General features: G+C 36.7%; 1 protein-coding gene across 1 annotated transcript in view; it reads left to right on the top strand.

The window, feature by feature from the left end:
- The window catches only part of ROBO1 (roundabout guidance receptor 1), a 322,025-nt gene that overhangs the window by 226,045 nt on the left and 78,302 nt on the right, over positions 1–17,678 (top strand). The window contains exons 4-6 of the mRNA XM_082770400.1: positions 2,036–2,156; positions 9,533–9,671; positions 10,957–11,084. Coding sequence (XP_082626526.1) covers positions 2,036–2,156; positions 9,533–9,671; positions 10,957–11,084 — 388 coding nt within the window. The remainder of the gene's footprint in view (positions 1–2,035; positions 2,157–9,532; positions 9,672–10,956; positions 11,085–17,678) is intronic.

Raw genomic sequence — 17,678 nt, 5'->3', positions numbered from 1 at the left:
ATCTTTTCTGTTCTCAATGAGTGCCAAAGGCAAAAGAATGAAATTTGTATGCAACATTGTCTACGTTACATGTGCATGTTCATTTATCTCAATAACTGACTGTCATCATTGTGTGTGTACATCTTACAATGATAGTAGGAGACCAATACTACTCCAGATGTCAAATTTTCAGGGATAGATTTCTAGCTGCAGGGAACTTGAGCAAAATACCTCAGATTGAGAACACTCTCCTTCTTGTCACTGACCACATTAGACCCTTTTATGTAGTTTCATCTTTGGTTTTTATTTGTTGTTTTCTTCCATCCATGCCTTGAACTTCAATGTTTTTCATATGTGATGTGAGTCATAAGTGTGTGTTCAACAAAAAATGTAATTAAATAATGTATTAATATATTAAAGTAAACAAGGTATGTATTCAGTTGCCTACACAAATTTTGTTGTATTTTGGTGAACAATGAAACTTCTTCAGCTGTTTTGCAAATCAAATAGAAGTAGTATTTTTAAAGGGACATCAGATATTTCTGTGTACTTCTAATGTATATTTTAAAATATTTAAATTTTGAATCACAAAAGGGAAATATGTTTTCTTGATTTGGATGCTACTGAAATTCTGTTATCTTCCAACAACTGAATTCAGAAGATAATTCACTTCCCAGCATGGGTTTAAATTGCTTCTTCCCAACTGCTTATCAGCCTTAAAAATTCCTTAATCAAAGGTAAATAACTTTATAAAGATTAAGAGCTCTCTTTGTTTCCTTTAGAAATAAAAATAAAAATAAGAAATAATAATAATAATTGTGTATAGTAACAAGCATCCTACCAACAGTAGGATAATATAGAATCATAGTATGGTTTGGGCTGGAAGAGACCTTAAAGATTGTTCCAACCCCCCTGCCATGGGAAGAGACACCTCCCACTAGAACAGGTTGCCCAGGGCCTCATCCAACCTGGCTTTGAACACTTCAGGGATGGGGCATCAACAGCTTCCCTGGGCAGCCTGTTCCACTGCCTTACCACTCTCATAGTAAAGAATTTCTTCTTAATGTCTAATCTAAATCTACCTTCTTTTAGTTTAAAAACATTACTTCTTGTCCTATTGCTATATTTCTTGGTAAAGAGTGTATTGGGCCCCAGCTTTCCTGTAAGCTTTGTTTAAGTACTGAAAAGCAGCTATAAGGTCTGATGGAGCCTTCTCTTCTCTAGGCTTAACAACGCCAGTTCCCTCAGACTGTCTTCATAGCTCCAGCTTTCTGATCATCTTCATGGCCATCCTCTAGACCTCTTGTAATGGGTCAATGTGTTATGCTGGGGAGCCCCCAGCTGAACACAGTACTTCAGGTGGGGTTTCATGAAAGTAGAGTGGAGGCAGAAAATCAGTGCCCTTGACCTACTGGCCGTGATTCTTTTGATGCAGCCCAGGATACAGTTGGCATTTTGGGCTGCAAGCATCCATTGCTGGCTAATGTTGAGTTTCTCTTTAACCAACACCCCAAGTCTTTCTTGGCAGGTCTGCTCTCAATCCACTTATTGTCCAGCCTGTGTTTGTGTTTGTAATTGCTCCAGCCCAGGTGCAAGACCTTGGCCTTATTGAACTTCATGAGGATTTTTATTAAGAAAAAGTAATTGCTACACTTGATGTGAAAATGGGATTTATGTCTAGTGCTAATTTTTGCTCTTCATCTATGTCAAACTATAATAGTGCATAGAAAGGAATTGTAGCATTTTCTGCCAATGAGTATTAAACAGACCATTAAATAACTAGTATTGCACTACACAGAATGAAGAAAAGAGGTCTAAATTTGAGAGATTTCAAACTACAGATGTAAAACTAAGCCTCCCCCCCCTTTTTTTTTTCATAAGAAGAGGAAACTAAGTTAGTAGTTTCACTTTTTTCAACGTTTTGTTTGATTTGGAAAGTCACTGCTATCTTTTTTTTTTTTCTTTATCTGCAACAAAACACTTTTCAAGTTAATAAATATTATTAAGTCATTAGTTTCTATTAAAGTATTTTTCTGTTATCCTTGTTTTGTCCTAGATCAGAGGAGGAAAGCTTATGATCACATACACAAGAAAGAATGATGCTGGCAAGTATGTTTGTGTTGGAACAAATATGGTTGGAGAACGTGAAAGCGAAGTTGCCGAGCTCACTGTTTTAGGTAAGAACTCTCCATTAAGACTGTGTTAATGAAAATGTCCATGAATATGAAAATATCCAACTTTGTTATTCCTAGGAAGCCTTTAATTAAAGGTCATTGTCAGCTATTTCCTTTTCGGTGTTTATTTTGAAAATGTTTTTTGTCACATTAGCACTCTAGCAAATGGGTGGCAATTAGAATTAGAGAATAAATTAGACTGCAAAAGACATTTAAGATAACCAAGTCCAACCATCAGTTAATGGCTTTGCAGTCTAGCTTTGTTGGTACTACAGAAGACACTTTCATACTTTATCTAACTGAAAATAATTCCAACGTCCGATGTCCACTGACTGTGACAGTACAATGAAACAATACCGAAACAAAAAGTGACATCTTTAAGAAGAGGCTATATTTTTTCTTTCCTTTTGAAGCAAATCACAATTATTCTATATTTCTATTATACATATTTTTTTGTTTATTATCCGTGCTGAGTGTTGTAAAGATATAACAGGTCTACTTGTTCAAATGATTCTATTGATAGTTCCTTCAAGCATTAAAACATATTTTCATTTAAGATAACTATCTTAGCTGAAAATTGCATTATTTTGTTGTTGTTGTTGTTATGGCAGAAAAGAAACTGTAACTCCAGTTTCTCAGACTATCTCTCAGATAGACTGTAACTCTCAGACTATCTTCAGCATGTGAGAGTTGCCTTATCCCTGTAGATGAAGCTTTGGTAGTTTTCATTCAAAATGTGTTACATGTAACTTGGCAGTAGGGAAAGCTTGGGTTATCTATTGCTTCTGAAGGAGAAATTAGACTGTTTTTGTTGATTTGGCTGTTGACCAGCACCCCCAGGTCCTCTTCTGCCAGGCAACTTTCCAGCTGCTCTACCCAAAGATTATACTGCTGCGTGAGGTTGTTATGACCCAAGCACAGCACCTACATTTATCCTTGCTGATTGTCATGCAATTGGAAACATCCCATCAGTCTAGCCTATCCAGATCTGCAGAGCTCTGGAGAGCCTTCCTACCCTCAAGCAGATCAACATTCCCACCCAACTTGGTGTCGTTTGCAAAGTTACTGAGGGTGCACTCAATCTCCCCATCAATATTATTGATAAAGATAATAAATAAAGCTGGCCATAGTACTGAGCCCTGGGGAGCACCACTTGTGACTAGCCACCAAGCAGATTTAACTCCATTCACAACAACCCTTTGGCCCAGGCCATCCAGTCAGTTTTTACCCAGTGAGCAGTACAGCCATCCATGCCCTGAGCAGCCATTGTCTCCAGGAGAAGGCTGTGGGAAACAGTGTCAAATGCCTTATTAAAGTCACAGCAAACAAGCTACATCCTTTTTCTTGTCCACTAAGCAGGTCTTCTTGTCATGAAGGAGATCAGGTTAGTCAAGTAGGACCTGCCTTTCACAAACCTATGCTGACTGGGTCTGATTACCTGTTTGTCCTATATATGCTGTGTGATGGCACCCAACATGATCTGCTCCATAACTTTCCCTAGCACCGAGGTCAGAATGACAGGCTTGTAATTCTCCAGATCCTCCTTCCTGCCCTTCTTGTAGATGGGCATCACATTTGCCAACCTGCAGTCAACTGGGACCTTCCCAATTAGCCAGGACTGCTGGTAAATTATTGAAAGTGGCTTGGTAAGCACTTCAGCCAGCTCCTTTGGCACTCTTGGGTGCCTATTAGCCCCATAGATTTGTGGGTGTACAAGCAGTGTAGTAAGCTGCTAACCATTTTACCTTGGACTATAAGGGCTTCATTCTTCTCATCAGACTTGAGTACCCTGAGAAGAATTAGTCTTACTAGTAAAGACTGAGGCAAAGAAGGCATAAAATACCTCAGCCTTTTCCTCATCTCTTGTCATTGTTTTCCCCCACATATAATAAAGGGTGGAGATTCTCCTTAGTCCTACTTTCTTAATGATGTACTTTAAAAAAATGTTATGTATATTATCATCTTTTACTGTAGTGGCCAAGTTAAGCTCTATTTGGGCTTCAGCCCTCCTAAATTCTTCCCTGCATGACCTCACAACATCTTTGTAGTCCTTCTGAGTTGTCTGTCTCTCTCTCTGTTGTTGTTTTTGTTTGTTTGTTTGTTTTTGTTCTGTTTTGTTTGTTTGTTTGTTTTTTTGTTTGTTTGTTTTTCCTGAGTTACTGAAGAAGCTCTCTGTGCAGACGTGCTAGTCTTCTCCACCAGCTCGTCTTTCAGCACATAGGGATGGCCTGCTCCTGTGTCTTCAAGATTTGTGCTGTTCTAGAAAAATGTCCAGCCTTCCTGAACTCCTTTGCCCTTTAGAACAGGGTCCCAGGGGACCCTGTCAAATAGGTCCCTAAAATCAACCCTGTGACAATCCAAAGTAGCAGTTCTACTGACTGCAGAACATATTATTCAGGTTTAAGATGTGTTTTGTCAGTCTTTGGCACTTTTGTGTCTCATTACTTTTTAAAAGTATGATGCAGGCGACTTAAGGTTCTGCTCAGAGTTTTTTATGAAGCAATATTATCCTTAACGAAGTGAAATTATCTGCCATTTTAAAGTTGCTGAGATTGAATATCCAGCAAGACAGTCTTGTAATTTTCTATAACTTTCTGTAAGCTAAGGAAGGATCTTTGTGATCCACCATCCTGGTTCCTTTGTTGTTTTTTTTCTTTTTGTTTGAAAACCTTTGAAGGACGTCATATGGAAATTTACTGTCACATAGACTTTTAGAACTTTAGAACTTCAGAGCAGAATCTAGAATTGATATAGCCTTCTGGCTATAGTTACATGAGTGAAGTCCCGACACTGGGCTCCTTGTCACCTGTACTGTTTAACTATTCTTCTAACCAGAGAATCACAATATAAACTGTTATATATAATTCATGCTGGAAATGGTCCTCCATCTGGTTTTCCCTTCAAATGAATTTCTGATTTTCAGTTTGGGGAAACTAGGAGGCTTTTATTTTCAAACAGGACAATAAAGCTTTGTCTGTCTTATCAATCTATGTCTAAAAAATTTTAATACACTTCATTTTTTCAAGTTGGATCTTAGATACGAGTCAAAAGGCATGAGAAACATGCTGACTTCATATATTAATATCTTTCAGCATAAATCTTATGTTTATGGTTTTTGGTTATTTGAAAGTTGAACTTTTGCTTTTAGGTCTGCTTCAAATCAGGGGGAGGATTATAACCCAGAGACTGTAATATTAGAAGATTTCAAAGTGTTCCTTACTAGGCTTTCCTTGTATTTACCAAATAATTGTGTGACAAAGATAGATACTTAGCTAGTATCAGTGTGATTTCCTTTATCCATTTATGCACTTGAATAAGAGAATTAAGAATGGGCAGACAAAAGCTCTTGGGCTATTACTCTTCTGATAGGAATCTGACCTAGAGAACAGTATGGCCCAGGGCTCAATTCTAGCCATGGCCCAGGACTCAAATCTGTTCAACATTTTTATCAATGATCTGCATGCAGGAGTGGAGTGCATCTTCAGCAAGCTTGCTGATGACAAACTAGGAGGTGCTGTTGACTACCTGAAGGGATGAGGAGTATTGTAGAGGGATCTAGATAGATTGGAGCACTGGGCAATTAGCAACAGCATGAAGTTCAGCAAAGGAAAATGCTGGATTCCATACCTGAGACAGAATAACGCTGGACACGGGTACAGATTGGGAGGCGAGTGGCTGGAGAGCAGCTCAGTTGTAAGGGATCTGGGGGTGCTGGTTGATAGCAGTCTCAGCATGAGCCAGCAGTGGGCAGCCAAGAGGACAAAACACATTTTGGGGTGCAGTAAACAGCATAGCCAGCTGGTCAAAAGTGATTACTTGGTATATTTAGCAGTGGTACAGCCTTGCCTTGAATATTACATGCATTTCTGGGCTTCACAATATAAAAAGGATCTTAATATCTTTGAAAGCTTTGAAAGAAGAGGGCAGCAAAGCTGGTAAAAGGCTGGAAGGCGTGTGCTGTGTGGAAAGGCTGACACCTGGATTGTCTGGTCTGGAGAAGAGGAGGCTGAGAGACAACCTCACTGCTCTTTGCAGCTTCCTGAGGAGAAGCAGAGAGGGAGGTGTCAGTCTCTGTTCCCTGATCACTGATGAAAGGACACAAGGGAATGGCACAAAGCCAGGAGAGGTTCAGACTGGACATTGGGAAAAGTTTCTTCACCATGAGGGTGGTCAAATGCTGAAACAGGCTTCCTGGTGAGGTGGTTCATGCCCCATGCCTGTAAGTGTTCAAGAGGCATTTGGGTAATGCCCTCATTCATATACTTCAACTTTTGGTTAGCCCTGAAGTGGTGACGCAGTTGGACTTGATGATCTTTGTAGGTCCCTTCCAACTGAGCTGTTCTATTTTGTTCTGTTTTCTTCAATGGCATCCCTCAAAAATGTATATAAAACATTGGATATATTAAAAAGGAAATAAAGACTAAAATGCAGAAAAATAAAACAGTGTTGTAGAGATCTTCCATGTTTCATAAGTGAGATATACAAAATGAGCTGAAACTGAATATTGCAGTTGTGCGTGTATCCCAGTTCTTCAGAGGTGGGGTAGATGGCACTCTGAAGTGGAGAAAACTGCCTTCAGGTAAATATTTTATTATAAGTACATAGAATACAAATGGATCAGGCACACAAAAGTCTACAGAAGTATGGGAAAAAAAAATCAACTCATTTGTAAAAAAATTAAAATAAAAAAAAAAACTCATTGTTTGGCCAAGCGTGCTGATAGTTCCTACCTTCTTGGTTTTACAGTACAATCAGAATTGTGTACATGTAAAACACAACATTAAGACTCATTGTGCAGTCATATCTTTACATCAGATTTAAGGAGTCCTAAAAAGATAAAATCCGGTAATGGAAACAGTGACAAAAACATTCACTGCAAGTGTTCCTGGATGTTATTGTAATTTAAGTGCTTTTGATATTATTGCTGTATATCTGAACATTCACAATGGTGTGATTTGTGTCCAAATGAATATAGGTATTTGGGGATTTACTTTGCTGACCTTTTACAATGCTGTCTTGGTGTAGATAAAGTCACTTCATCTTATTTTCATTACTGAAAGTTGTAGACTGATAAGAAGTATACAGAGTTGTCAGAAAAGTAGGCCTCTTGTGTTGTGTTTTTTTTTCACTGTTGCACAGCAATCATGTCCTTACCAGATCAGTCCTTTATATTTTGCAGGATTAAACTGAATATTCTTCCTCAAAGGATTCTTACTGTGATGCTTAAGCTGGAACATTTTTCTTTTATTCAGGATTGTGGTTTTACTGCACCTATAAGAAAATGGGGGGGGGGGGGGGGGGGGAGGAGAGGCTATTAATGTATTTTTGATTTAATTAATTGAAAAAACAACTAATTAGAAATTTAATTTCTAAGTCATGATTTAGATTCATATATTTAGGTCCTTGTTTTATTTCTCACTTCTTGAATACAAAACCAGGCTTTAACTGACAGCATTATCAGCCTGGTTGTAAAGCAAAGCAAAGGTAAATTTTCTACGAGACTGGTGTCCCGTTTGTCTGGACATCCTCCAGACTAAAGGAAATTTTTCTATAGCGTTTTGCTTAGTTGTCACTTCTACTTCATTCCTTTTTGAACCATTCAATGGTTTTATAATACCGAATTTGTAAACACTTATCTGCATAGTGGAAGTGATATTTGTGAAGTGTGGTATTAGTCAAACGTAACACAAATGTCAGATGCTAAGAATATAAAGCTGTCTCTTTATCCTTCTGTCAGGTTCTTTTGTACTCCTATGAGAAATCTGTGGCATATTTTGGAGTATTCACAGTTCCTCATGGTGCCAGTGGCTTCAGACTCATCTAGTTCCAGGGAGATGATATGTATATCTTTAATACATACAAGTCAAAACATGCAACTGTCTTCTCATTTCTCTCAGAGCTTTCACAGCTTTATAGGCAAAAAGGTCATCTGCCTTAGGCAAAGGAACCTGCAAAGTGCTCTCATGTTCTTTTTTGGACATCTTTTTTGTCATTTGATGCTGCCTCTCAGGATGAGTAATTCTTCTTGGAGGATCCCAGTAATTCTTAAAATACTTCTCTTCTTTGTGCATGTGAAAACCTCACTGCACCACTCTGGTATAAAACTCTATGGACAGTAGAGCACCATAAACTTTGGACCCTGTTGCAGGTAGAAAAATGTATGGATTCCTTTCTTGAAATTTCTAGCTTCTAGTTGGGTTGCCACAATAGCACAGCCTGTGCTGAGGTCTCTTTTCAGAAAACCTGAGAGAATTGTGCAAAATGTGTGTTTCTGACTCTGGTGAGACAGGACGGGGGTCATCCATGTCCTACCATGTGAGTCAGGGATAACAGCAGTGTTTATTAGCAATAATTAGAGAGAAGACCCTGTAGGTATTTTTGGCTTACTTTATTTTGTGTGTTTTATTTTCATTAAAGAAAATTTTATAATGTAGCACTGGAAATGACCATCATGTGCTAGCTGCTGCTGACGTGCAAGCAACCTCATAGAGCTAGTGTGCTGGGCATTACTTGGAATTTATATGCACCATTGAGTCACAGCCTCTAGTAAGATAGTATTTAGTTTGTGCCTTCTGTCTTTTTGAAGCGGTGCAGCAGAGGAGTAGTCATTTGTCTGAGGCCTTGCAGCAGGTCTGCTTCTTTTTAAGGGTCAATGCATATTCAACTTGCGTATTCAATAAGATGTGATTTTCTTTAGGTATATGTGATGTACCTAAGCCTGAAGAAGAAAAGGCTCCTGGGTAACCTTAATGCACCTTTTCAGTAGCTAAAGGGGGCTTATTAAAAAAGATGGAAAGCAGCTTTTTGCTCAGGCACACAATGACAGGACAAGGGGGAATGGTTTTAAACTAAAAGAGAAGAGGTTTAGATTAGAGGTTAGGAAGAAATTCTTCACTCAAAGGGTGGTGAGGCACTGACACAGGTTGCCCAGAGAAGCTGTGGATGCCCCATCCCTGGAGGTGTTCAAGGCCAGATTGGATGGGGCTTTGAGCAACCTGGTGTGGTGCGAGGTGTCCCTGTCTGTGGCAGGGGGATGTGAACTAGATGGTCTTTAAGGTCCCTTCCAATCCAAACCATTCTATGTTTCTGTGATGTGATGATATATAAGAATTAAGCTTGGATCCTGAACTACCATTGAGACTACTGTACTGAGATGAATAATGCTAGGTATTTATACAGCTACAGGTCTTCTGCTTATTGTCTGAGCTTTTGTCCTGGGGCAAAGAGCTAGAGGAGCAGTGGCAAAATCAGCTCCATTGGATTCATCCCACTCTTCCTGTTCTCTAACAGCTGGAACTGAGGAAAAATCACAATTCGGGCACAAAACTGCTGAACTAATCCTTTAATCCTTTTTTTATTATTATTATTTTTTCCTTTAGAAAGACCATCTTTTGTGAAGAGACCAAGTAATTTGGCTGTAACTGTGGATGATAGTGCTGAGTTTAAATGTGAGGCAAGAGGTGACCCCGTCCCTACAGTAAGATGGAGGAAAGATGATGGGGAATTACCAAAAGCAAGGTACAGTATATGGAGTTAACTTTCTGATGACATTTAGTTTGGTATATGATGTTGCCATTCAACATTTCACTGCTAACATTTCTTGTTCTTGAATAGAAAAGGCTTCATAAGTCATTGAGCTCAATTTGAAGTTATCAGTTATATTAAAACTTAAGAATTGCTTGTTCTAAGCCTTTTATTGTGACAACATGAAAAAAAAATACACCTCAGTTCAGTCAGTAATATCTGAAATAGATTAAGATTTCACCTGAAAAACCTTCTGTAATTATTAAAACTTTGAGGGAATGTATAACAGTTAATAAATTAGCTTACAACATCAAGAAGTGTATACTGGAATTGCAATTGATGTAAAATGTAGTCTGTTAATGTACCAAGCTGTCTTGGTTATATATGGTTTTCTTATTAAATCTCTAATTTATTTTTTTTCTGTCCTTGCTCTAATTCAGGCCAATAAGTAAAACACCTTATTAAAGGAAAATACAATTCCGTGATAGATAATACATTTATTTACTTGAAATACCCATACGTACATCAGTTGAAAACCTATTGAGAGAGGTTTTCAAATCCCTCCTAAGCAGGAGGGATTTGAAAGAAGACACAGTAACAGTTGGCTCCTGTCATCCAAATTCATTTTTCTGTTAATCTAGTCTATAACTTTAATAAAAAGTATTGTGTTTTTAAGAGGAAAATATGGTTCCATGAAGAGAAACACATTGACAGCATTATACAAAGAAGAGGAAAAAACAGGTGATGAAAGGACAGGAAATGGTGAAAGGCCACACATCATTCTTTAGAAAAATTATTGAATGAGTTGCGATTTATACTGAAGTTTAACCAATTCTGATCTTTCTGAGGACAATATTTTCTTTTCAACTATATTAAAAAATAAAATAAAATATTTCATTCAGATGGAAAAAGTATGGAGAGAATGATTACTATTATTAAATTTACCTGTTAAGACAGTTCTAATAATTAAAAAGTTCTGTGGTAGAACCTTATAATTGTATTACACTAGTGAAATTCTACTGGTGCCAGCGAAACTGACTCATGTTGCAAATAAAATCAGAATCAGGTTTTCAAATTTATAAATATATATTTTGCTTCAAAATCTTTGTTTTTACATTATTGATTTACAATAATTTTAAAATATTTTTATTTATAAGGGAAATGTATAAATAAAAATATTTCAGAGGAAAAACACGGTATTCCTTCCTACCCTTTACAGAAGTTATACAAAGTTCTACCTTTTTTCTTGTTCATTATATATTACTATGTATATTTAAAGATACGAAATCCGTGATGATCATACCTTGAAAATACGGAAAGTTATGGCAGGAGACATGGGCTCATATACTTGCGTTGCAGAAAATATGGTTGGAAAAGCTGAAGCATCAGCTACTCTAACAGTGCAAGGTAAGAATGTTTCTTTATATATTATTCTAACCCAGAATTAAGAGAAATGGATTTTCTCCGTGGCAAACTTAGGGAGTTGTTATACACAGACTAGTTGTGTCTATAAACAACTCATAGAGTTGCTACTTACACCATATATCTATGCCGTGCTGTGTAAAAAAAAAAAAAAAAAAAAAAAAGCAAAAATAACATTTTAGTTTAAGCTGTATTCAGCTTAATGGAACAGAAGCATTTCGTATGTAACATTTTTCTTAAGAGTCTTTACCTTACCAGGGTGGGGAATTGAATACATTTTGAATTTCAGTGTGTTCAGAATTGTGTTATTTACAAGCTTTTTATCTGAAACACTAACAGAACGAATAAAACCAGTTTTAGCAAACTACATTACTTTACATTTAGTTTCAATTATCTGCTGATTTTTTTTCAATTAAATGCAGTAAAAAAGCATTGAATGATAAATCTGTGTGTATATCTTATAATGCATTAACCCAGACCACTGGAATTTCAGTTGTTTTTTCATTATAAAAGCATGTCATAGCACTACTGTTTCTCTGTAAGATAAAATTCAGTGGAACTCAGTGTATTAATATGTATAAAGAGTCTTCATTGCCTTTATATACACAATCCAGATGTTCACCATTCAGATAATCCCTTTCTTCCTTTCCTGGCTAGCAGACAGGCAATGATGTCATACTGATGCTTTTTTTTTTTTTTTTCAACACGCTGATGGTCCTCCTGTCCTTTTTTCTGTTTAGTGGGAATTAGTCATTATGAAGTTCTGGGGAAGTATAGGCTTAAAAGTATTTTATTTGGTAACTGCACTCTATTTTGACACATTTACTGTAGCAGGAAAGGTCTTGTCCTTAACCTGATCTCCTTTTTCCACTAGAAACATTTGGTATCCTTAACATCTGTAGCCATTAGGAAAATACAGGAAGGATTATTTTTGTTGGAGGTCTCATAAAAAATTTTGAGATGTTCTCTTTTGTTAAGTCATCATGATGTTTATACATCAAAACTGATATCTTATGTTTGCAAAATAATCGTCTCTTATGCTCAGTGTTTTAGAATAAAAGATGAACAGGTGAGCAGTAAGCACAGTTTATTCCAAAGAAAAAGCTTGATTTTTGATATATTCTTTTTTAACGGCTATTTGTTCTGAAGATCATGTCTTATGTCAACTGACAACTGTTAATCTTTTAGAATATCAATTAATTTAGAATATCAATTAATAATCAGTATTAAGAACATTTCCTCTATGACTGGTTGAGTAGATACCTTTCTGGAAATAAGCTATCAGTATCCCTAGTCCTCCTCAGTCTTATTCAAATAATCTGCAGACACATTCTGGTAATGTCATATTGGTTGATGGTACTACTCAGATCTAAAATTACCTAAGTTTATAGTTGATAGAGATCTAGAGTGAGATCTTTTGAATTTTGATAATAAAACAGTATTTCTTTGTAAGCATTTATATTACACAGTGGATGTTTACACTGTAAAAGCTTTGCTCTGCAGATACTGTTATACAATAATTGGTTTCCCAGCATGAATGGATTATCTCCTGAGCTATTTTTCTATGCTAATGTGTCTGTAGAATGGATTGATGCGAGAAATTGTGATGTGTGGGGCCAATTTGTAGTTTATAATGCAGTAAATTATGATCAAAATCCATTTATTAAAGTATATAGGAGACCTAGGTTTATGGAAGAAAAGAAAGAAAAAGAAAAAAAAAAAGACTCCTCTAGAGAGCATGCATTTCTAGAGAGCAGGTATTTTTTCACATTTTTCCTTCTTTTTCTCCTGTTTCTTCTCTCCTACTGCTCTTCTTGTTTGGTCCCTGCTTTCCCTCCTCTGCCCTCTTATTTAAACCACATCTTCTGAAGGGTCAGCTTATTGGCTACACTACATCTAGAGAGGTAGATGTGATCTTGTTTCAGTGTTAAGATGATAATGATCTGACAGCATTCATGGGCATATGAGCATATTCCCACAGCTCATCAAGGAAAATATTTTTTCATTTGTATGAGTTAGTATTTTTTCAGGCTGATTTAAGGAATGGAAATGACAAGTCTCTTCTGTGCTTTTGGTAGTTTTCATATGTTCTGTTGATGAAGGAATAATACATAAGTTGGGGGGGGTATGCTGGATAGAGTTATTTCTTATGCATATTTGGGCAATGTTACAAACCATGGCCTCAGAATTTGAATCTGCAGCTGTGTATCTGTCCTTTTTAAATTCAACAAAAGACAAATAAAGGTTGGTTTGTTTGTTCCCTCGGTATCTCTGGGATAGGCAGTGGTGTTTTCATGCCAGACAGCCCTCCAAAGAAACAATATGGGAGTTGTTAACGGTAACAACTCCAGAGGACATGTCTGTTTAGGTAGGGGTGGTCATAGTCTGACAAGTGTCTATGCTGTTAAAGTGCTACCCTGCATGAAATGTGACATAGAGCAGAAAGTGCTGTAAGTGATGCTCTTCAGGATGCTTCTCAGTCTTTTGGCTTTGTGGCACTGCTATGATGATAGATCCTCTTCCTGCACTCATCATTTTCCAGGCTTGATTGAATTGTGTAAGTTCTGTAGCCTGCAGGGTTATCTAGGGTATTAAGAAGTGGAGATTGTAGCACGGTGGCTAATGGAGATACTTAGGTGGCAGGGATGTGACGATGAGAGGTGGTGAATAGCTAACCTGGTGTCTCAACAGAGAGCTAGCTGGGATCTAGCTGTACTGCTAGCCTTCAGCTCAGCACTGACACTGCTTTGGTCTAGCAGACATCTAGCAGTAGGTAAGACATGCCCTGCAGTGCTCCATAAAACTCTGCATGGCATCCTCTAAGCTAGTAATGCTTCTGGGAACAAGCTGTCTCTGTATCTGTGGACTAGTAACTATCAGCTCAGATTATTCAACTACATATAATGGGATGCTGATGGCAGAAAATACGGAAGAGGGGAGGAGATACCAATTCCATTTCAGTGTTTTACATGTACTTACTCAAGCCAACAGCATCATGGGTTCTGATTACTGGGATCAGTATTTCCCTGCATACAGACTCCAAACTTTGGGGATTGTAACTGTTTCCTCTCAATATATAAGGTACAGATGTTGTATTTTTATTCAGTTTCCCTAAAATTACTAAACCAAATTTGGAGTTCTATATTGACATAGAAGCTCGAACCCCTCATTTAGTCTTTTAGTATTGTAGTTTAAAAGTATTTCCATCTTTCAAGTTGTTTGTCAGGTTATCTTATTTTCTTCCTTGAAAACTAAATACTTAAGAAAATTTAATTCTACTGTTTTTGTGTTTTTTTTTTGTTTGTTTGTTTTGTTTTGTTTTGTTTTTGCATTCTCCTAAAATTAGAGAGCCTCAGTCTGTTGTTTTCATTTTGTATCAATGTGTAGCACATATGTAAGGCATCCGTAGACATACTGAATACACACAGTAGAGTTTAATTCAGGAGATGATTAATTATTGAATAAATACCTCAATCAATACAAGCTGCCAGGAAGCAGCCTGGAGTACAATACATTTTATTTTACCAGACTCTAATAAGTACCTGATGTGCTCCAGCAAACAGAAGTGATGGCCAAAAATGTATCTCTGGACCCACTGGATTTATCTCTTAGTTTCCAGCACTAAGTAAATTGGATATATTTATCGTGCATAATTTTAATATATATGCAAGATGCTTTTAATGTTTTCATGGAGATGTCTATTATGTGTTTTTCTTAGTTTTATGCCTTTAAGCAGGACTGTAGAAATGGTAATATTATATACAATTTAACTGAATCCCATATTCCTGAGAAATATAAAATTGCCATGAATATGTGCCTCAGAACCTCAGTTCTAAAACAGAATTAGTTTTACCATTAATCGAAATAGCAGTAGGCTTTCTTCAGAAACCAGCAAATTTCACATTTAATCATAAAAATGCTTTCAAGTAAATCTAGCAACAAAAGGTTTCACTTATTTTCCCCTAGTACCATTTGCTTTGCTCCCATTTGCAGTACTTAATTAGGCTTTTTTTTTTTTTTTTTTTTTTTTTAACATCCATTTTAATAAGATTTCTATGCTTTATGTTGAAATGAGATTTACTCTCTAAAACAACTGCAAATTATGATTCCAGGGGAAGTCTTCCTAGGCTGTAGGCCAAGAACTGTTATAGCAAATACATGTATGACAGTGTCGTTGTTGCTCAGCAGGAGTTGAAGAGGTTAAGTACATCAGGTGAGCAGGTCTCCACAAAATACCCCTGATGTTGACTATGGGTTGGTCACCAGCAGGTTGGTAGTGAACGGCAATCGTCAAACTTTGTGTTCTTTTTAGGTCCTTTTCATCAAAAAGTGACTGTGTAGGAGCTTGTAGTATTAGTTGTAGTGCCCCGTCTAATACACACCCAAGCATGCTGCAGCAGTAACTGAACACTGCATTGTAAATGTTGGCATTCAAAGGCACTAAGCATATTCAATGTTACTGGTTTGGCAGGAAGAAGGAAGAATTCCTGTGGAAATAGCTCTGGCAAATTCATATTTTGCAGTGGTACTCTTTGATATCAAGGCTGTTCTGGTTTATGATGTCATTACTGTTAGGAATAACAGAAATTGCCTATGGGGTATCCACCCTACAGTGATAAGAACTTTCTATAAATGACTTCTGGCTGGGATTTTGCTGGACTGGTCAACTGACAAGGAATTCTAATCAGAAAAGGTGGCACATGCATTAGGTCTGGAATTTCCTCTGCCTTTTACCTCCCTCTTTGTGCAAAGTAGCTTCAAGGCAGGCCATAGAAGACATCTATTTGATTAGGCTTCTGGGTAGGGCTAGGAAAACCATCCTGAATAGAAGAGAATGGGATTTGCTCTTTTATCTGTCAGATACCATGTAAATGTTTCCACTGTGTCAGGTTGCTGGTACACATTATAAGTTGGCTGTAAATGTAATTGCTTTATAGGTATCTGAGATACAAACATTAAAATAACAAAGACAAGATATGAATTTTTATGGGATTTAAAAAAAAATGCCATTGGGGTATATGTTGGCTACTATGTGTTTTGCAGTGAAGGCCTCACTGGATCATTAAATGCTTTAATTTTAAAACAGGGATTTGGATTTAAATCTTTAAATTTAAACTTGCCTATGTGGTCAGTATTTCTCCCTTTTGAAAGTATTGATTTTAAGCAATATTGAGTCTTACATTTCCATGAAGGAGAAAGGAATAATAGTGATTGATGAAATTCAGTTTTTTGTTTTTTGTTTTTTTTTTTTTAATTAATAAACTTTTGGCAGGATAAGTGAGGGGAGCTATCTCTTGTGATTTGTGTAGCTTAAAGGCACAGCCCTTTCCCCATTAATGACTTCTGTAAACTATGACAGTACTTCAGATTTCTATCAATGATCAGAGGAGTTTGACTGCCACCTATTTCTGGTTAGAGAATATAAATCTTAGAAGTTAATCAGAGGGAAATGAGGAAACTATCTGAAGAAGAGGTTAGTGCCCTGAAGGTGCTTGTTCTACTGATGCGAGTGATGAACACTAAGATTCCTGAAGCATTTCTGAAATGCAGGGAAAGAAGGAAACAGTAAATATTTCAAAAATTAAAAAGAAAAAGGTTTATAGTTGCTTTAAATCCATGTAACATATTTCAATAAACAACTGCTTCTATGTTTTTTAAGTTTTTAACTGGAGGTTTTTTTGTTTGTTTGTTTGTTTTACATAGGATCTCATAACAATGACTACAATTACTTACGTGGAAAAAATGCTTAAAAACTTTAGAGAACTGTTACTGTAATTTAGCACTTTATAACAAGAAGTTGAGACAGATGTTTCTTAGCAAGTAGAGCATAAGGAGTCCAAATAATTTGGAGAAACATTACTGGAGAGATATGTTGAAGCTAGAGGCTTTCTCCTGCAGGAAGAGATTAATTTACTGTAAAATTCTTAAAAATTACACCTTTTAATCACTCAGTGCAGAGAATTTAAGAAAGTAGATGTGTGTAGAATAAATCAGCACTCAATTAAAAAGTAGCACAGATTCTTTTCTAGTGCCTGCAATTTCCTAAACCCCATGGCTAAGGAAAAATCAATTGTTTCTGTATCAGGCGTGTGTGTGTGACTGCTGTTGTAAAGATAACATTTCAACAGTTTTGCCATTAAAATAGACAAAGAAGAATTTTACTGCAAAATGTTGTGTTTGGGGATTTATATGTAAAATTAAATAGAGTGCAAGGAATAACAACTTACATGGGCTACTCATTAAACAGTATTTCTGCTGTATGCTCATTCTGAAATAAATATAGGCCTTATTAAGTTACGCTAAACATCTGTAAAAAAGTAACACCCTTTTTCTGGCCTTGTTTCTAACCTGTAAGTAATTTTCATAAGGACTATACAGTGATTATAGTACACTCCCTTACTTATGTTACATTACATGCATCATTAAAATCAGTCATCTCTGTGAATTAGTTCTTGACAAAAAATGCTGACTTATAACAGCAGTGTTCAAACATTATTTCGCTAAGCTGTTTTAGGCACTGTTTGTGTCTATGAATTATGTTTTGTTTGAACACTAAAATAGGTTATTGTTAGGTGCTGA

The sequence above is a fragment of the Aythya marila genome (assembly GCF_965140915.1).
Source record: "Aythya marila genome assembly, chromosome: 1".
Taxonomy (NCBI): Eukaryota; Metazoa; Chordata; class Aves; order Anseriformes; family Anatidae; genus Aythya; species Aythya marila.
Note: the sequence above shows the minus strand (reverse complement) of the source record. Positions and strands in the feature narration are given on the sequence as shown.